The 21802-nt window shown below is 42.9% G+C and overlaps 1 protein-coding gene across 2 annotated transcripts in view; it reads left to right on the top strand.

The window, feature by feature from the left end:
* The first annotated feature begins 87 nt into the window (after positions 1–87).
* Positions 88–21802, top strand: part of skic3 (SKI3 subunit of superkiller complex) — a 40453-nt gene continuing 18738 nt past the window's right edge. For both annotated transcript variants that reach the window (XM_080766521.1, XM_080766520.1), the window contains exons 1-21: positions 88–147; positions 666–766; positions 1102–1245; positions 5253–5344; positions 5895–5970; positions 6768–6914; positions 7671–7769; positions 8376–8484; positions 10037–10177; positions 10288–10386; positions 10886–11010; positions 12158–12244; positions 13779–13882; positions 14306–14432; positions 16883–17062; positions 18007–18131; positions 18838–19088; positions 19342–19444; positions 19813–19998; positions 20351–20501; positions 21313–21391. In XM_080766521.1, coding sequence (XP_080622647.1) covers positions 677–766; positions 1102–1245; positions 5253–5344; positions 5895–5970; positions 6768–6914; positions 7671–7769; positions 8376–8484; positions 10037–10177; positions 10288–10386; positions 10886–11010; positions 12158–12244; positions 13779–13882; positions 14306–14432; positions 16883–17062; positions 18007–18131; positions 18838–19088; positions 19342–19444; positions 19813–19998; positions 20351–20501; positions 21313–21391 — 2515 coding nt within the window. In that variant the 5' untranslated portion in view covers positions 88–147; positions 666–676. The remainder of the gene's footprint in view (positions 148–665; positions 767–1101; positions 1246–5252; positions 5345–5894; positions 5971–6767; positions 6915–7670; positions 7770–8375; positions 8485–10036; positions 10178–10287; positions 10387–10885; positions 11011–12157; positions 12245–13778; positions 13883–14305; positions 14433–16882; positions 17063–18006; positions 18132–18837; positions 19089–19341; positions 19445–19812; positions 19999–20350; positions 20502–21312; positions 21392–21802) is intronic.

Raw genomic sequence — 21802 nt, 5'->3', positions numbered from 1 at the left:
CAAAAAGTAAAGAAGAAGAAATTGACACGAGTGACTTTTATTTTGAAATTCGAGGCTTTCACTTCCGTGTCACTCAGCTCAGCAGAGCAGTCAGCAGAGTGAAACAAAGTTGCCAACGCACAGTGAATGGGCTGCGGTTGAAACAAGGTAGATATCAATAAAACTAGTAAATCAATACATTGATTTGTTTTTTTTATTGGTTTCAAATCATCTGCTTCTTTGAACGAAAGCAAACGTGTAGCACTGCACTAGTCTAGTGACTTAAAAAAAGGAAGAATGTTGACGTATTGGTTGTACTAGTTTGTTTTTGCCACCAGCTATATAACTGTCAAATGTGTTAATCAGCTGTTTCTCTACGAACTAGCGTCATACTATAGACACCTTATCTTTCTGGGAAGAGCTAATTTTGTGCTACATAACGTACCCAAAGTGAACTAATCTAAAGGATATGATTTTCAGCTAGCAATGTTCTTTGTAATTTGCATTAGTATTATCGTTATTACCTTGTTGTTATACTGTTGCTATCACAGTTTGTGGGACATTCCACACATGTATGTATGTATGTATGCATGTATGTATGTGACAGTGAGTGGGAGAGAAGACTCATTCATGCATCTTGACAACAACACAATTTGGTGTAATTGTATCCCGTTGGTTTCACACAGATCACCACAGTATGTCCACTAAAGAAGTGAAAGCAGCACTGAAGAGTGCCAGGGAGGCCATCAAGAACAAAGAATTCAAAGAGGCTCTTAAACATTGCAAAGTAAGAAACGTGAACCACACACACTCACCCACCCTGCAAACATACTCCTCTTCTAGGGCTAGGCAAGGGTTCCCAAATTGACCCATCCCAAATAAATAATCATATTTGAACTGCAGACTCCCCCACTCTGACAAACATTTGGAATTGTAGCAGTTGAGGCATTACATTTTGTTTGACACAGATATTGTGAAAATAGCAGCTCTACACGCCTGTTGAGTGAGACCTAGGGAACAGTGGATTTTATCGTTGCGTTTTCTTTCTACTTCATTGGTTCTTCTGGTACCACTATCCGACTAAGGTTGCTGACAGATTTGATATCAACCTCACTTCTTTAGGCCGTGTTGAAAGTGGAGAAGAACAACTATAATGCCTGGGTCTTCATCGGCTTGGCGGCGTGTGAGCTGGATCAGCCCGAGCAGGCTCAGACTGCCTACAGGAAGGCTATCGAACTGGAGCCTGAGCAGCTACTGGCATGGCAGGTATTAAGGCAGGTTCTACAAATGTCAGTTTTCTGTTTCTATGTCATGTTTCTATGGTTCTCAAACAATTTCATGTTCAAGGACCCACAAAATGATATGTATTCGGCTGCTGACCGGCCTGACCCACATCTGAAAATGCTTTGTACCGGCCGGGACCACCCAGAAGCAATGATTTGAGTTAAAAATGTTCTCTTTACAAGAAAGCAGATCTATATCTGCTGTTTTTTCAACAGCTAAAATGATGGTTAAAGTGGTTAAAAGCTAATAGTGTGGTACGAGGCGTCAAAAAAACAGCTCCCGTAGGATTTTTGTGCTAAAATTGATTTTTTTACAGATCTTGGTTCTATAGAGTCCAAACTATGAGAAAATGATGGGGTTCAAATTTTCCCGACCCCCACCCCGTTTCTGGGGGGGTCATCTATTTGGGACCTCCCAGAACAGTATGCCAGCCAGTTAATGTCCGATTTTCATAATATTAGAATTATTTTGTATGTTTTAAAACATTCTGAGTTGATTTCTTAAACTTTTAAAGTGATCAGAAGAATCTTTTTTTACTTTTGGTAGGGGTGTTTCCTCACCTGGGACCTCCCGGACTGACCCCTGGGCCTATTCCAGTTCTCATTACATTCCTCGCTCTGCTCCTGCTCCAGAATATTGTCAAATTAGATCATAAATGAAGCATAATAAAAGTATTTGTAGCTGGGCTCTGATATAAAAAAAATGGTAGTAGCCAATACCAGGGGTCTTCCACAGGGGGCCCATGACCCCTAGGGGGTCCTCAGAGTTACTATACAGGGGCCCACCAAATCATTGTGGGATAGGAACTTTTTTTCTTTTTTTTACATTAAACCACTTACCATAGCATCCCTTTTCCAAGGAGAACTTTAGCCAACAATAGCTGATCTACAAGGTTGTAGTTTGAGCTTGTAGATCAGCTATTTTCAAAGTAAGGTGCCTCAGACCCAAGTGTAGCAAATATTGCTGCTAAATAAAGATCAGCCAAGATCAGCCAGGCTGCTGCTGTCTTTCTCTTTTCTCTTTGTCTTTCTGTTGTCGGTCAGGTGACTGGGAGGGCTACTTGTCATCCTTAGAGGAACTCATCAAGTATTTCTTTGCTCGTGATCTCCTTAAATATGCTCGACTATCTTGCCCAAATGAACGCTCTTGAACAGGATGACAGCAGTTTAGGTGTGCTTCCCCGTGGGAGGTTAGGGTGTGGGTTTGAGATGGTTAGACTGTAGACAACTTGACTGCGTGTACTGTACGTGCGTTTGATTTGTGAGTTCTCTTGGCACAGTACCATGGGTGTGTACGCATAACAAAACCATGATTCTTCTATGCAACGATTGGTATGAAAAACTTTATTGAAGCTGAGAAATGTCGGCTATGTGGTTGACACGCACTGTGAGAAGATGAGTTCAGATATGTACCAGTGCCACTGTCTGCTATTTTGTTTAAAGCTGCATTACACCTCAAGCAGACTGAAATTATGAACCCTTTGGGTGTTATTTTGTCCATAAAGTGATGCTATTCTTGTGTGATCCTCAAAACAGGATTTGATATATTCAGACTAAAATTATTAATATTGCCACCACCACCAATAACCATGATAATACAGCAGCTATCTGCACCCGGAGAAATCACTTTGCCAGCTTGTGAATGTGATGGACATTTCCATTAATATTTTATTTTTGCCACGGACATGCAAAACAAGTGATCAATGATATTACCAGAACACAAATGTATAGCCTATAGTACTAATTGACTCTTGACGTGTCATAGTGTCTACTCTATTCCACTGCGCTACACATTTTAAAATAAGTAATTTATCAAAACTTATTTTTGGGGAAAAGCCGATCTACAAGCTCACAACACATTACGGCATGTTGTGACCTTGTAGATCAGCAATTGTCCTTTCTTCTTAGCCTATAATGACAGGCCCAAAATTGGGATTTCAGGGTAAAAATAGCTATATAGTCACCCAACTTACCCAGAAAGACTGGGAAGTTATCCACTGTATACTGGCAGGTGGCCGTCCAGACAGGCATTATATGTGGCATAATGCATGGTCCAAGTATATTCCATGTTTGGGATTTCAATAAATGGGTCTTCCGTCTTATACAGTAAGTAGGCTACAGTTGCAGTCCGAGAAAGGGACACTTAGCTGCAAAGGTGAATGGGTGCGCAGTATACTTAATATTAGGTTATTGCAGATGACCTTTCAGAGGACAGTGTTACTTGGGGACATGAGGAGACAGGATGTTCTACAAGCTAAACTAGTTTTGTGTTTGTCAACGTAGCTTAAATAGTTGGTGTCAGTTCATTAAGGTGTGTACTCTAGGTTGATGAGACAACTATGCAATGGAAACATACCTGAGATTCAAAACAGATAATTAAGTACTGTTTAAGGAATGTTTCACTGTTCACTGTTTCACTGTGTTGTTGTGGAGCATTTGCTATAACAAAGTAGATAGACTAGACCCCATGCAATAGTGTCATTGCTGTAACTTGGTATCTGTAATGTGTTCTGTTGCTGCAGGGTGAACTACTGTATGGGTAGCATTATAGTATAATCGATGCCTTACAGCCCCCCCCCCCCCTGTTTTGGGCTGAGGGAACATAGGGCTGAGGGAACATATAGGGCTGAGGGAACATATAGGGCTGAGGGAACATAGGCCTGAGGGAACATAGGGCTGAGGGAACTTGGGTACGGTCCCAACACTATTAGGGAGGACATTCAAGATGATGATGACGAAGATGAATAGATCCTGCAAATAATGTATTGTAGGCATAATTGACCATGGGCTCTTGTGTGTGTGTGTGTATGTGTGTGTGTGTTGTTAGTGTGAGTGCAGTGTGTAAAATAAATGGACACATTCTGCGTGCCCAAAGTGAGAAGTTGCAATTAGTTGCAATACCTTTATTACCTGCAGTAACATCTGTCAACAATAATGCTAGAATACTAATAAACTATCAAAGTACTTTACATAAACGCAAGATATTCTAATACTATTCGAAATACTTGCAAATCTGTATATATGGGTGCAAGAATAGGGGAAAAACTAGTCCCGGCCCCCTGTGGAAGACCCCCTGTATTAACTACTACTCATTTTTGTAATCAGTGCCCAGCTAAAAAAGCTTTTAATGCTTTAAGTATTATCTAATTTGACATTGTTCTGGAACAGGAGCAGAGCGAGGAATGTAATGAGTACTGAGATGAGTCCGGGGGGTCCCGGTGAAGAAAGACCCCAACCTAAAGTCAGAAAAGATTATTCTGGCTACTTTCAAAGTGTAATAATAATAAATCAACTCAGAATATTTAAAAACCTATAAAACAACCCTAATATTATGAAAATCGGACATTAATTGTCTGGCGTAATATTATGGGAGGTCCCAAAATATATGACCCCCCAAATAAGGGGTGGGGGTCGGGAAAATTTGAACCCCATCATTTTCTGACAGTTTGGTCCCTATGAAAGCCAAAAAAGCAAAAAAATCACTTTTAGCAAAAAAATCCTACGGAAATACACCTCGTACCACACTATAAGGTGACACGGATGCGTTCCAGGTCTTAATGGGTTAACCACTTGTACCACATGAGCCCTAGCATCCCTAATCTTGGGGGGGGGGGGGGCACGAACATTTCAGTGAAAATAGGCGATCTAAGTTCTGCAACACGTTGTGAACTTTGTATATTTGCCATTTTCGGAAAAATAGAATTTGGTGAAACGACATGAAAGAGTAAAAGGAACAGACCAAGTACGTATAGAGGCTGTTAAGTATATATTATTATAGGCTTTGCCATCCTGTCCAACACCAAATCTACAAGCTCAACCTCTGCTTCCTCTTGTTTATTATACATGAGGATGTATTATGATTCTCATCTTTATTTCACTACATCTCACATTCAGCTCAGAGCCCATGGAAATTCACTGCCAGCGACATTCTATTGAATTGCTCTCGAGAGGTAATCTGGGTTGCGTTCAAAGCTACATTTCTGTTTACAGGGCTTGGCTAATCTTTATGAGAAGACTGACCAGTGGGATTTCAAAGTAGAGCTACCCGACGTCTACCAGAAGCTCATTGAGCTGTATGCCAGGTATGCTACCGTCCTCTGTGATATCAAAGTCATTTTGCACATACGCTGGCCGCTACGGTTATTTATGATATACCATGACAGTGGTCGTCAACCTTTTCAGGACGTTATCCCCAAAATAGTCCTATCATTTGAACTGGGGACCACCACACCCTGACAAGCACTTGGGATGTAGGAGTTGAGACGTTCGTTTGACTTGGTTCCTCAGATGAATATTGAGAAAAGAGCAGATCTGCTATCTCAATGCCCGTAATATACCGTAATATAGTTTCTTGATTACATTTGATGATGTTGTCTCCACCAGGCTGAAGGCATGGGGAGAGAGTATGCTTTGCACTCCGTCCGTGTGTGTGTGTGTGTGTGTGTGTGTGTGTGTGTGTGAAATGGCACCCTTCTCACATTGGCCTATTATAGCGCCACCAGGAGGCCAAAACCTGACCTGCCCTGGTGGAGACCTGTGCCCCGAGGTCAATAGGGAGACCACCTTCAATTACTGCAGATGTGCTATTATATTGTGCAAGTGGTCAAGGAATGATTTGTTCTTCATTCACAGCTCGGACAAAAACAAATGTTATGACGTGATAAAGAAGTTGTCAGACATCTATCTGTCGGACAAAGAATATTTAAAGGTATGTAGTGTGTGTGTGTGTGTGTGTGTGTGTGTGTGTGTGTGTGTGTGTGTGTTAGGGATGCAACTAACGTTTATTTTTTATCGATTCATCTGCCGATTATTTAAACGATGAATCGATTCATCGGATTATGACACTTATTTAGCTATCACCTTAAATAATTTATATATTTTAGACAAATATTTTAGACAAAAAATATAATTAATTCAAAAAATAATTTGATTAGCTGCTGATTGGGCTGCTATTCAAATAAAGGACAAACAAAATTAAAAAATAATAAAAGCAACTCATGGTGTCTTTATAGGCTTATTCTGACTCACATACATTTGATTAAAGAATAGCTACACATGTGTCAGTCTAAAAGGAACAGTACTCTTCTGAACTCAAATAGGTCATTTAAAAATAAATATTCAAGCCATATGTTTTGTTCTCGATACTAATGGTTATGTGTCATATTTTGCTTTGCAGTCGCTACTGTGCATGTACAACTATCATCAGATTGTAAGGCAAGAGAGATGGATCACTCCTCTTTAGTTTAGTTACACTTAACACTGGAAAAACTATGGTTAAGTGGGAAATCATCTATGATAAATTGCAAAGGACTCTAGTGATTAGTTGCCAATTCGATTCATCGATTACTACATTGTAAGTGTGAGAGAGAGAGAGACGTGTGAAGGAAGAGATGTTGGGGGCATGTTAGTGACCTTTGTCTAACATATTTCAAAAACCAAAAACTATAGCTATAGTGTGGATCATATAGTTTCAAAACAAGCTTTCATGTGTAATTGTTTTTGCAGTTGGCCAACGTCTGGCTGCGGCTCATTGAGCTGAAAGTAGAGGATGCTGTAGAGAAGAAAGAGTTACTGGAGCTGTGGAAGCAGATGATCCGTTTGCTCTCAGACAGCACCGACGCAGAGGAACGGGACGAACAAGCTCAGCAACATGTAAGACTTTTATTTGTTTTAACTTTTTTTTTTACTTGATGCCTTTTTGTTGGATGTATCCTCTGTATCTGTTGCTTTTTTTGTGGGTTTTTAACCTTGATGTTTTGTGTAATGTTTTCATCTCGTTTTTTCCTCATGCTGTACAGCACTTTGGTCGGCCTTTGGTCTTTTAAAATGTGGTTTATGAATAAAAATTGACCTAACTTGACTTCCCTCAGTGTGCAATACAACAAGTATTACTATTGCCTTCTTGACAGAAGTTCGAAAATTCGGTATCGATGCAAATAATATAAGATCGCCTACAGTATATAGCTGCATGGGCGCCTTTGAAAAGGTTTGAATGACAAAAACATATTTTTGACTAATATTTGACAATATAATGTCATATAATTCACAGGGCTGTTACACGAGTTAGCAATATTACAGGATAATATACTAGAGGGTATGCAGTGATGTGACACCATCATCATACCCAGAAGTTAATAACCTACTGAGTGACAAAAAAAAAACGTTCTGGCCTTGAAAAGTCCTATATGCTTGCGTTACACGACATCAAATACACTTTGCCCACTCACTTTATGCATGCGCATACCCTCTACTCTGTATGACAAGTTATACTGCTACCCATTGAGAACATACAGGCAGACTGGAGGAAATGTAAAAGTTATGATTTTGTGAAACTGGGGACACCAGTGGGAAACACTGAACGAGCAATACTTTTATGCTCATTGCCGTGGTTGTTTCCTACAATGACAGCTGATCACGGCCTTTGAAAGAGCCATGGTTCTCACCGACTCTGTGCCAGGAGATGAACACCGGAGGCTCTCGGCCGACTTTGTCAAATGCCTGTCCAAGGTAAGCATACTCCGCTCGCTGACATTTTTGCTTTGGAATCATCGTGATCGATGCAATACTCCATGCCCATTCTCACAGATGCGTTGCAAGAGGTCAGAGCTGGGAAATATACCAATAATATACCGATTTCGTGATATGAGAGTAGGAATATCACAATATCATGATGATGATAGCCATTTCACATTATTATGCATTTACTTACTTACTTATTTGACAAATTAACCCATTTTGGGGCGGGAACCCCTTTTGGTGTTTTAACTAAGCATTTTGTTATACTTTAGCTATTGAAAAATAGCAGATCTACAAGCTCATAGCTTGTAGGTTTGATTTTTTTATTTAAATCGTGAAAATGCGGCACAAATCTTTAAATATACATTCTTTCAGAAGACTTTTTTCTTTTTCCGACGTCAGGCCTAAATGGGTTAAAGACACAAATTCACATGATTATCATTACAATATCGATATCAAGGTGTTTGATCAAACATCTTGATATTTTATCCATCTGTCCATATTGCCCAGCCCTATACGAGAGTGGCACATTCGGTGGACTGGAGTGTTTTTTCCCCAACAGCAACAGCAGCTGATGAATCTTCCATCTCTCTGTAGCTACCACACCAAGCGGCCAAACTGAAAGAGGCCTGTGATGCCACTCTGTCCCTCTATCCCACTCAGAGTTATCCTCTGGAGGTTCTCTGCTCTCACTATCTCAAAACAGGTAAACGGGGTGTGTGTGTGTGTGTGTGTCTCTCTCTCTCTCTCTCTCTCTCTCTCTCTCTCTCTCTCTCTGTCGTCCTCACGAGCCCTCCATTGTGGCCAGGCCGTTCGTACTTTGCGCTCCTGCGTCGTTCTTGAGCACATCCACATAGTGTGGGACGTCCTGGTGATCGACGCCGGTGTGCTGTTGGTTCCAACAGCACCATATTTGAAACTACCAAATAGCAGGATCTCGGATTTTGACTCGTTCAGCTGGATATTGTATATCGAGAAAGGCCGTCGTAGGCAGACCTGTATCCCGAGAGAAGACAGACTATGCACCCACTGCACACTAAACGAAGTGGAAACCGAGCTACACTTCCTAACCATCTGTCCATTGTACCAAGACATCAGAGACACATACTTCCCACAGATTACAACCACACACGGAGATTTTGAAAACATGACCAATGACAAAAAACTCCCATATCTGCTGGGCGAAGTACAACAATGTGCAAACACAGCAGCAAGATTTGTGAGTTGCTGTGATAGGAGAAGGATATCAAATGGAACACAACCACCCTAAAGACTAATCATTGTGTATATTCCTGCACTATACCTGCATCGAGTTATCTTGGTACACAGAAGTTGATCTATTGAAGATTCTGACCTTCAAAGTACATAATTTTTGTTTTGATTGTATTGCTGTATTGTTGTTTTGTTCTTTCTGCTTTGGCAATGTAAACGTATGTTTTCTCATGCCAATAAAGCCCTTTGAATTGAATTGAATTGTATATTATATCGGCAAAAAAGTCAATATTGGACATCCCTATATTTGTATTTATATCACGCCCCTCTGTGTAAGTAAGGCCCTGCTTCTACCAACATTAATTTTGACAATGCTTTCACCACTTAAGCCCTATTTTAGGCTGGAACGGTGTTGCATGGAACTAGCGGAAATTGCCGATCTACAAGCTCACAAAGCATTGCACCGGGGCTGCTACTGTCGCTATTTTGGAAACTCTTTGTGGAGTAAATGGGCAGTAAAATGCACAGCTAATGCTAACAATTCAAGGTTCAGGGTTGTCTTCATTTGTCTCCCTTGGGAGAAATTTGTCTTGGAGACAGAGTCACAGCTGCATACAAATAACAGACACGCTCACATACGAAAAGGAAAAACGCCATGAAACACCCACATACACAAAACGGAGATATTGCACACATTCCCTTGATAAAGTGCAACTAGTCAAAAAAGTGCTTTTGGCAATCTCTGAGTCGGTAAAGTGCATTCGGCAATCTCTGATCGAGCATTTTGATTGACAGGGGAACAAAAGAGTGTTTAAATCTATTATACACACACCGTGGAGTTCTATACCTCCTATACCGGATGGCATTGGCTCGTATTCTCGGTATAATACATGCAAGGGGTCAGATACAATATTCCGAGCTTGTCTCAACACTGCTTGTTCAAAGATGGCCTGGGGAGCGATGGTGTATCTTAGAACACAGTGTTGTTACATGCGTGTGCCAGCTCAGGTCCTCGTCGGTCTGTACTAATGGTCATGTGTTCCAAGGTATCCTCGGTGAGGACGCAAGCAGCTGCTTTGCCCGGCTCCTGGAAATGGTCCCGGACAGCGGTTTAGGCCGTCTAGGTCTCGGCACCCAAGCTCTGCAGGACGGCAAATATGTAGACGCCGTCACGGAGCTGGAGCGAGGTTTGTGCCATTTATGCACTGAAAATAACGATTTATTTTTGGATACACGCGACGTCATTGTGGTCTTATTGCTGGTGTGTGACGTGTCTTCTCCGTTGTGTTCTCATCAGGGTTGAAGACAACGGGCTCCAGTCCCGGCTGGTGCAGTCTGGCTCAGGCCCAGCTCCGCATGCACAGATACTCGGACTGTGCCACGTCCTGCGGCCAAGGTGACCGATGACCCAAACTAGTGAAAATAGCTCATAGCGCGCCACCGAGTGGCGCGCTACGAGCTTGTACGTCTGCTATTTTTTTTTAAATCGAAGAGCGACTGACATAGAAACATAGCTTTTTCAGAAAACTGTCAGGATGTAGAAGACATTTTTTAGAATCTGATCACAGGTCAGAATGGGTTACTGCAAGTGGATGGGAGGAGAAATCCGGTGCCGTCTCTATTCATATATACTCTAAGGTCCCGACTCCCGACCGAGTGTTTGGGAACCAGTGCCCTGGCCTATAGCACAGCTAGTCTCCCGTGTGGTCCGAGGCGTGAGGCTGTGTGTGTTTGAGCCCATCCTGAACGCGTGTGCCTTGTTGCATCGTTCCTATAGGTCTGACCCTGTGCCAGTCTGTGTGTGTTTGAGCCCGTCTTGTTGTATCGTTCCTATAGGTCTGACCCTGTGCCAGTCTGTGTGTGTTTGAGCCCATCTTGTTGCATCGTTCCTATAGGTCTGACCCTGTGCCAGTCTGGAGATGAGACGCTGAGGCTAAGCCTCCTGAGGCTGAGGCTGGAGGGCCTGGTGAGGAGCCTGGAGGAGAAGGCTGCAGAACAGGCCCTGCAGACGCTCACAGAGGTACTGTTGATGTTAGTTTGAGTCTAACTTAGGTTCAGTCAGACAACTCAAGGAGGATGTAATATATATATTTATTGAATATAAGATAATCAATGCAATATATTTATTATGGTTTGGCGATGTATTGGATCTGCTTTTTAGGTACGGGTCAAGCGCATCAGTCCCGACCATAGGGACTCCGAATCCCCCGTACCTAAAACAGTAGATCCAAAACGACAGGTGGTAGCTGGGGTGGAGGTGGGTGAGCACGCACTTGTATACAGCAGCGCACAGTATACAATAAAGCATTAGCAAGTAAGCAAGCAGAATGAGCGCAAGTTGTATGACAGCAGCACGCTGATACAGCAGCAGTGGGCAAACAAGAAGGCAGAGGAATGCAAACCTCTGGTTCAAGTAGCCGGTATGAGAGATGGGGTGAGCTGTGATTGGCTGAGTGAATCATGTGGATGTGGTGGCCCAATTAACGGCCGGCGCGCTGACTGAGGTTCCCTGACTGAACTTGCTCTGCGCATGTCTACGACAGGCGCAAATGCTCATTTGTTTTTTTTGTGTCATATTTTAACGCTTCTGAAATGTTTTAGTGTCGCTCTAATTTTAGTCGACTAAATATCCTAAGATTGTAGTCGACTACACTTTGTTTTCCCCTGAAAATAGCTGATCTACATTAAGCTCACAACACGTCGCAGCTTGTAGATCTGCTATTTTCGGAGTGCAACCAAGCATAAAATGACTTCTACTGGATCTCTTCTCCACTATCCCCCCCCCCCCCCCCCCCCCTCCCCCTAACATTTTAGTCTACTGTCTAGTTTTTATTATTTGGCCTTAAGACACTTGTAGTAGGAAGTTGTAACCTCTATGTTGCTAAAGGACAAATTCTTGTTTGTTTCGGGGGTGTTGTTGCTGCTCGTTCACATGTGTCATGGGGTTCATCTGTGACGTTCGTTGAATTTGACTGATCTGATTCTTGCCAGTCAAACTGTTTCTCTTTGCAGAGCATGCGTCCGATTTTAATTTAATGTATTTATTTGACTATTCAGCAGTTGTCCCACAAAGTGTCCCCTGGCATTGTCTTGCGGTTTGAACACAAAAAAGTTGAACTGCGAAATGTTTTCTGGTTTTGATTTGATTTGATTTATTTTTGTTTTAGATCCCAGGTGCTAAAAATGATCCTGTCCTGATGGCCTTTAAAGGAAGAGCATATCTGAATAAAGGACGGGTGGACCACGCCCTCCAGGTAAAGTACCTTAACGTTAATTGAACCCCAAAGTGTGCACACATTTTAATATCATTTAGCTATTGAAAAATAGCAGATCTACTACACGCTCATATAGCGCGCCACCACACCAAGCGGCTTCCAGAGCCAAAGTTTTTAACTACCGGTATATCTTTGCCTCTGGCGCTGTCCCTGGAACAACATTATTTTCAGATGCGGGGCCCAAATGCATATCATTCTGGGGGTCCTTGACATGAAAATGTATGAGAACGACTGACATAGAAACATGAGGTTTTTCAGAAAACTGTCAGGATTTAGAAGACATTTTGTAGAATCGTCCTCGGGTCTAAATGGGTTAACACATGTCCACCTCGTTTGCATCAACACTGATGATTTGTCTGCGTAGCAAACGCAAATGATCTGTGAACGATATGACATGATATTATTATGAGATAATGATATAATATGACGACACATTCTTACTCGACTTGGGCAAATTGTCAGTACCGGTATTTAATGCACCATGTCTGTGTGTGTGTGTGTGTGTGTGTGTGTGTGTGTGTACGTCTGTAATGAACGCTACTCGAGAACCGCTTGCCCCACCGACTTCAAATTTGACACGCGCGTTCCACACCACCACAGCGTCGGTGCCGTGGTATACACCGTTGTCCAGAACCAGCACAAAAGTGTGGACAGGGCCCAAATTAGCCAATTGAGCTCACCTGATCACTCCAGGATCTCCATATATAGAGCGTCGCAGTCTCGCCCCCCCCTCGAGAGACCCGGAAATGAAATCCCCGTTCATTTTCCTCATAGACTTTTCAGAAAGTATTTATTTAAAAGACGTTTACGCCGCGGACAAAGCCAACTCTTGTCGTGACAAATCATGACAATAAACACAATGTTTTGGGCCAAACAAATAATTAGAAAGTAGAAAAAAACGGCAAGGTTACAACACTTTTTTTTTTGTTTTTCTTCTTTGTAATTATTTGTTTGGTCCAAAATATTGTGTTTGTTGTCATGATTTGTCACGACTCGAGTTGGCTTCGTACGACGCTTAAAAGGTCTTTAAATAAATACGTTTTGAAATGTCTTTGGGAAAAATGCATTGGGATTCATTTCCTGGGCCTGGCGTCGTCATGAAAGGGAGCGGGACTGCGACGCTCTATATGGAGCTGGCCTGTTCCGATATCACAATGGAATGGAGTTCTGACATCAGCATAGATTCCATTTTTGGGCATGCCTGACAAAGAATATATATATATATATATATATATATATATATATATATATATATATATATATATATATGGGCATAAAACGGACACAGACATAATAACTGATCATTCGTTTCCAACTTCCATCATTCCACGTAGACCAGTATTTACCACTCTAGTACTGCTCTAGTATTTATAAATGCTTAGCTACCCTTCCTCTTTCAATCAGTGCCAGGGTTAAAAAGATAGGCTGTCTTATCATAACAAAAAAATGAAATGAAAACAAGAAATGTCACCGTTACAATAATTGCTCCCATCTTTGAATGTGTCCTTGGCAGGTATCGTCTGAGCTACTTGGATCTGACCCTAACTTTGCACCAGGCTTGGCACTAAGAGGGCTTGCCCAGTTAGCCCAGAATCAGCATCAGCTGGCTGAGCAGAGGTAGGGAAACTTAAGGCTGTGAAATTATTTCTCACTGCGTCTATGAATGCTGTGTGGGTAATGTCTATAGACCATGCACTGATGTCCCGATGTCACTGGTAGAGAGGGTCCTAGAGGGTGCTATTCCCCTGGTTTGTGGGGTTATTTCTTTCTACATAATATTATGTACAAATATGCCAAGAAAGAGTAACACAATACATGCTAGAAATGATTCAAACAGCCCATAGACTACATTTCTGGGCTTCTGCGAGTTGCACGCAACATGTACAATGATCCAGAGCCATGTCCCTGGCGGAAAAGCCCACACAGTTCTTACATGAGGGGATCTAAGACACCCCTGTGTGGATCTCATCACAGAAAATATCCCCACAGACTGGGGGAAAAGTGCCCTCTAGCTAACCGTTAATGGGGTTCCTACTGTAGTTTCATGCAGGCAGCAGCTCAGAGCCCAGATTGCGGGGAATACTTTTTCCTCCTGGGACAGCTCTACTGGGACATGGGAGAAGAGACTCGTCAAGACAGGACCAAGGCTCACACGCACTTGCTGAAGGTTAGTGAGATTGACCTAATAATGTTCTAATCTTTGCATTTTTTTTTTGCATTTCACGTTTGAAAGAGTAAAAGTCCACACAACAGCGTTGCTGCTAAAACTGCTATTATCTTTACTTTAAATCACCCAAAGTGGTATACATGTGGCACAACGTTTTCGGGCCACAGATGGCCTTCTTCAGGTCCAGACGTTTATTCTTTAAACTCCGTGTCCAACACCAGCGGCGAACACGATGTCCGCAACCCACTTCTGACATTCTCACCATATTTTGCTTCCGAGTCGTTTAGCTGATGCTCTTCACCTGGAGCATCCGTGAGATTGAACCACATGAATCCTAGCTTACTTTACCTTTTCTCGGCCGAACATTCGGCGAAAATAGCTAATTATTATTTCAAAACATTTCACCCTCAAAAAGCTAACTATTTCATGAATAGATAAAATTAAAATCTAAGAAATTCCATAAATGTACGAAAAGAAATGTTTAAGAAGTAGTAAAAATAGCTCATCTACAAGCTCACAGCGTGGCGCGAAGCCTTGTTGATCTGCTATTTTCACTAGTTTGCGTCCCGCGGGCAAACATCTCATTTCTCTTTGGGGTCTTGAGCTAAAAGGTTTGGGAACAAATGTATCAACCCATTTTGGGGCGGGAACCGCATTTGGTGTTAGCATTATGCTGTGCTTTAGCTATTGAAAAATAGCAGATCTAAGCCTTAAAGGTATTGTAGACAAGTTTCCAGTGTTTGTACACAGCATTGATCGAGTGTTTCCAAACAAATTAAAATCTAGCTCCACCCCCCTCCCCCCGTCATTCTATTGGCTGAGCCAGGTCACTTCAGGCTATGGGGTTGTTGTTGCTGCTGGGAGGGACGCTATGGATATTGCGCTCGTATGGCTAAATATGACATTAAAAAATTATGAATTTCTATCGATATCATAGTTACAACAATGACATTGAGTTGACATGTTTTTTTAAGGGTAACTGTAGCGTAATCACAATATCACAAGACTGACACGACGAGTCCCGCAAATGAGGAAGTAGGAAGTAGTGGAGCAGACTCACTGGCTCTCAATTCAATTATCTTTCATTTGTAATCGTGCATATAAAACATATTGCCCCTCAAATGCCCCAGCCACTACAGCATCGTTCATGTGAACTACTTTGTCCACGGTTATTCATTGCAATGAAGAAAAATTGCTATGATGATCAGCGACGGCTTGTCACCGTTGGCGAGCACGGGTTGAATCATGAATGCAAGCTTCAAGCCGGCCGGACCACCCAACCATGCGCTATACATAGCGATTCTCATAATTTCAACAGGCTTACATATTACATCATAAACATACTATTTCACATGAACAATGGTGAAACTAAGATATGGGGATAATATTATACTTGCAATGAAATCGCATTGCGTTTTCATTATAATACTGCTGGGTCGAACACACAGTCAGACCCTCGCGCTGTGATTGGCTAAGACTCCGCGTCACCCCCCACACAGACCCTCCTCCCAACACACTTTATTCCGTCCCGAGACAAAAACAACAGTGGATATAAACAGATACAAACACATAGAGGGAGACAAAGGGAGAGTGTATGTCTACAGGGCAGCAGCTCAGCATCAAAATATAGGGGAAGATAGAGGGAATAAGGCCACAAATATAGATAGATAAATATTTTGATTTTTGGCTGAAAACCTGCCTATATCACCTTTAACAAAAAAGTGGCTTACAAATGTTATACCAACTATAAATGAATGGATTGATTTAATGGTATATTTATCATGGGAAGAATTACATTCAGCTTTAGAGGCCAGGTTGAAGTCTTCACAGATAACTGGTTTAGATGGATTGCTCATATCTCGACAATGAGACCTGATTTTGTTTAAATTAATTTGTTTAACCTGCAGAAGCAGTTACACCTGTTTGAGATACTTGTATTTGTGATCATCAATAGAGAAGAGAGGCAGATTTCCCCCCCTTGTGTGTATTGCATGTATATTGTCTTGTTTTATTTTGTCTGTATTGTCAACTGTCAGTCGTTTCGTTTTCATCTTTGTCTGATTAAACTTCAATAAAAACGAAATTGAAAAAAAAAAAAGAAAAAATCGTGAAAATGTGCCTTAAATCTTCGAATATATATACAGTATGTCAGTGTTTCAGTTTTTAACTCAAATCTTTGCTTCTGGGAGGTCCCTGGAACAACATATTTTCAGATGGGGGTCGGCGCCATATTACATATATAATCTTTGGGGTCCTTGGCATGAAATATTGAGAACCACTGAAAAAAATATTTTGTTTTAATTTCGACGTCGGGCCTGAATGGGTTAAGTGCATACAGACACAGACCAGCTGTATAGAGGAATGGGGGAACCTGTAACCTTTCCGTGAAGAGCTGGCGGTCTCCACCTCCATCTCTTCTTCTGAATGTGCATCGTTCTGTTGTTCATCAGGCAGCGAAGCAGGACCCCTACCTGGGCGGCGTGTTCCGCTATCTGGGACACTACTACCGCCAGGTGGCGAAGGACCGCGGCCGAGCGCGGGGCTGCTACAAGAAGGCCTTTGAGCTGGACGGCGGCGACGGCGAGTCGGGGGCCGCCTCGGTGGACCTCAGCATGGCGCAAGGGGACATGGTGAGGACGACGACGACCCCAGTAGGGGCCGTCGCGCTTGCACGTTTACGTTGACGGTTAAATGTCACGCAAATAATTGCGATTGAATTGTGTTTTTGGCCATTGGACATTGGAACATTTAATGTGAATGGAGAGTTTGCCTTGCCTGCATGTCAAAACAAGTGGCTGAAACAAAGTGGGGTGCAACAGTTGATTGATCGTTAAATCGAATCAATTTAATTGCGTGTTATAACTTGGACTGTCCAATAGGGCTGCTTGATATTTGTGTGCCACATCGTTGTATGACGAAGTAAATGGGCTTATAGTGTTTGTTTATGTACAGTATACAAATACAATATGAGAGAAAAATATGCTTCTTGATTATTCTTTGATTCATCCCAAACTGGGAACCCATTCCTGTAAAAAAAGTGGAAAAAAAGAAAGAATACCCCTTTGTTTTTTGTGTAGAAACAGGAACTCAGTTTAGCTCCTCCCCTTTCTCCTCCAGGGTGATTCTGTGTTTATTCCTACTAACAACAACATGTTTGAGAGCAGGGACAACTGTGGCTCAGGAGGTAGAGCAGGTCGTCCAATGATCCATGGGTCGGCGGTGCGAATCCCGGCTTCTCCTGTCTACATGTCGAAGTGTCCTTGGGCAAGACACTGAACCCCAAATTGCTCCCGATGTGCTGGTTGGTACCTTGCATGGCTTCCTCCGCAATCGGTGTATGCATGGGTGAATGTAATGCACAATCTATGTAAAGCGCCTTGGATGGCGCTATATAAATGCACCATTTACCATGTTTAGGCCAGTGGTGCTGTCTTGAGAGATTAGATTATCAACCATCAAATTGATATAGAATCAATTGACTGTCGATAGTTGCAGCCCTAGTTGAAAGCCATCGTGTTCCATTACATTATCGGTTTCAATAATGTCTCTCTCTCTCTCTCTCTCCATGCCACAGGACACTGCTCTGGCAGTGCTCCAGTCAGTGTTACAGAAAGCCACTCCGGGCTCGGCCAAGTGGGCCTGGATGCGAAGAGGCCTTTACCACCTGAAGGTTGGACAGCACCCGCAGGCCGTCGCTGAGTAAGACTCTGACATTTGCAGGGATTAAAGTTCTCAGTCACCAGTCTCACGGTCACCACGATTGATTTCAGTCATTTGGATTCCATAGAACAGTGGTTCCCAAACGCTTTGCGTATCAAGGACCCCCCAAATCAACATTTATTAGACCACGGACCCCCCATTTGAAAACATATGCCAGCAGTGACCCCCACCAGGGAGGATTTTCACGGCTCTAGCAGTGATTTCCGAAACACATTCATTTCATGGACCCCCAAATTCACTCCCTGATTTAATGGCATTTCTATCTCTGGTACCCCAATTTATATTGTAAAACCACTGTTAATTTAACTCTGAGAGTGTACAAATGGAGTTACAGACTCATAAGGGTCCATTTGGTTCCTTATGTCTCTAATTGAGCCAGGGACCCCCTGGTCCTGGAACTGCCTCAAGTACCCCTGGGGGTCAAGTGGGGTCCGGGGACTTCGGGTCCGGGACTTTGGGGTCCGGTGACTTCTATATAGACCCTATTCACACACTGTCCATCTTGCCATTAAGTTAACGCAATGCAAAATGCCAACAACATGGGCCGCCGTGTGAATAGGTTCTATCGAAGCATGGCCACGCACCTGAAAAGAGTCTAGAGATCTACAAGCTTATACAACACGTCTCAGCGGGTTGAAAGCAATTGTGATGATTCGACGGTGTCTTCTTGCGTGTGTGTGTATAGCCTGCAGGCAGCTCTGCGGGCCGACCCAGAGAACTGGGTGTGTTGGGAGTGTCTGGGCGAGGCCTACCTGAACCGGAGGAGCTTCACGGCTGCCCTGAAGGCCTTCAGCAAGGCCCACCAACTCCACCCGGCCTCCATCTACAGTGTCTACCAGGCGGCCGCCATCAAACAGACCCTGGGCAAGTTCAAGGAGGCCGTCGCCGAGTACCTGCAGATCACGGCACGGGAGGACTATGTCCCTGCTCTCAAAGGTGTGTGTGTGTGTGTGTGTGTGCAATACTGTATGTGAAAATGTCTTGTGCCAAGGACCCCCCCCCCCCCCCCCCCCGATAAGAGAAGATTTGAAATTGTCTTAAGAAAATATTCAACATTTTCCAGAGGCTCGAAACATAATGGATGAAGTGGTTAAAATGATTGTGATGATGTGTTTCCTTTTGCTATTATAGCCTTTATTAAACGTTACCGTGACCGTGTTCTACTACTACTATATATCATCGTGTCCAGGTCTAGGAGAGTGTCAGCTGGCCCTGGCTAAAGGTTTGATGGAAGATTGCAGAGATGGAGGTGCCATCGACCTCATCCAACAGGCTATACAGAACCTCTTCAGGTATGCATTAGGAGAAGTGATACAGCAATATGAAGTATTGGGTGCAACAGTTAATGAAACTAATACTTGTAATCAATAAAGAATTCTCTATTTTATAACCCATTAAGACCTGGGAAAGCATCCGTGTCATTTTAGATATTTGTTTTAAAATACAAAGTGACTCATCTTTTTTTGTATGGCCGACTGTAGCATCAATCTGCAATTTCTTCAGCTGGTTGGCTGTATGTCTGCGAAACGCGGCAGCCGGACATCAAATTATTGACTAGATCCATCCATGCATCCAACCATCCATCCATCCATCCATCCATCTATCCTCCTGTTGAGTCCTCCATTAATTCACCTTTGCTTCTGTCCTGACCTTCCTCCAGGGCAGTGGAACTCCGTCCAGACCTGTCCTGTCTGTGGAAGCTGCTTGGAGACGCCTGCACCACCACCGTGGGAACTGTGTCTCCGAACAGAGCCCAGGTCCTGGTGCCTGGCCCGTTGGCTGGCTTAGAACCCTCCACCCAGAGCCACAGTCTCAACCAGGCCCAGACACTCAAAGTCGGGGAGAGGTATTCTTCTTCTCCTTTCTATATTGAGCAGAACCTACAATGTAAAATCGGTCAATATTGACAAATCAGTAGCTGACTATTATGCCACTAACATGTGGAATGCCCTACCACCAGCCATCAAAAAGTGTGACCCCCTAACCTCCTTAAAAACCGCCATAAAAGAGCACCTGGCTAGTGTTTCCAAAATATATATATATTTTTCTGTAAATAAAACGTACTGCTCCTAGTATTGATGTAGGACAACAGTGTTATCCTTTTAGCATTATTGTATAACTGTGCCTCTGTACTTTTTTTTGCAAACTTTGAATAAAGTATTAAATCAATAAATAAACGACATTTTAATGTCCTGTAGGTGCTATGGCCGTGCCCTGAAGTTGATGCCCGAGGCCCCCAGCCTGTGGTACGCCCTGGGTCTCAACTACTACCAGCAGGCCCACATACCCTGCTCTGCAGAGGTGGAGGAGGACGGCTCCCTGGCCCTGCTGCTGGAGAAGGCCCAACAGGTGACACCCATTAAGACCTGAGGACCATTCTACAAAATGTCGTCTTCTTTTCTGAAAAACGTACTTTTTGAGTGGTGCTCAAGGACCCCCAAATTATAATGTCTTTATTACATGGCTTGTTTGAATGCTTAATTGATTCTGACTGGTCAATCGCTGAATTCAGCGGCGATCAAACCCTCTGAGCACCAGCTGCGCCCCGTTTGATTTACTGCTGTTCCCTACATGACAGCCATGTAAACACACACACACACACACACACACACTAGTGACACACACTGTCATTTACAGCTAAACATTGCTCTCAAAAATGTTTTTGAAAACATTTGAGCGAGAGATAGACGAAGCAGGACCCGCAAATGGATTCGATTTGATCAACTCACTTCCTTGTTTTCCGGCCAGACGCAGCACAGCGCGAACTTATGGAATACTTTTTTGTGTCAATGTATTAATTTATGTTAGGTAGCCATGTAATAAGCGGGATAATATCTGGCTATAGCTGGTCATTGTCGGGAGATAATTCACCTTCAGGGAGTTTAACCACTTACTTGGCCGCTTACCCCCCATCTGTAACATCTTGTTACAGCCAGGGACCTCCCAGAAGCAAAGATTTGAATTCAAAATGTTAGCTATAAAATACATATTATTCAAAGATTTGTATATTATGTGCTATTTTTGAATAGCCAAAGCATAACACAATGAACATTTAAATAACGCATGCTTTCCCGGTTTTAATGGGTGGACATTGAATATTGCTTAGGATAATTTACATTTGTTATACATTTACCATTCTGCCCTCTGTTTCTCCTCTCAGTGCGTGAAGAAGGCGATCATGATGGACAGTGGGAGCCACAGCTACTGGAATGCCTTAGGAGTGATCGCCATGAACAAAGGTGATTTATCCTTACCAACCTAAACCTATGTCACTGTTGTAGTCAGCAGGGTCATGTGACCTTGGCCTAGATCAGTGGTGCACATACATTATGTTATAATTTAGCTATTGAAAAATAGCAGATCTACAAGCTCATAGCGCGCCACCGAGTGGCGCGCTATGAGCTTGTAGGTCTGCTATTTTTGAAAAGAATCACACCCATGTGAACTGAGTGGTGCAACTCCCCCCCACCTCTCTCTCTCTCTCTCTCTCTCATTAGCAGGCAACAGTGCAACACTATCCCTCTCTCTGTTTCTGGCACAACAGCGCCACCTACTGGTCATGTACTGGTGCTCATTAACGAACGCATGAACACATAGGTGAACACGGACATTGCTGTTCCTTGGAGTGGTTGCACCGCTCAAAAAGTGAA

The sequence above is a fragment of the Protomyctophum bolini genome (genome assembly GCF_963924005.1).
Source record: "Protomyctophum bolini genome assembly, chromosome: 6".
In the NCBI taxonomy this organism is placed as follows: Eukaryota; Metazoa; Chordata; class Actinopteri; order Myctophiformes; family Myctophidae; genus Protomyctophum; species Protomyctophum bolini.
This window is presented reverse-complemented; position numbering and strand designations above follow the sequence as displayed.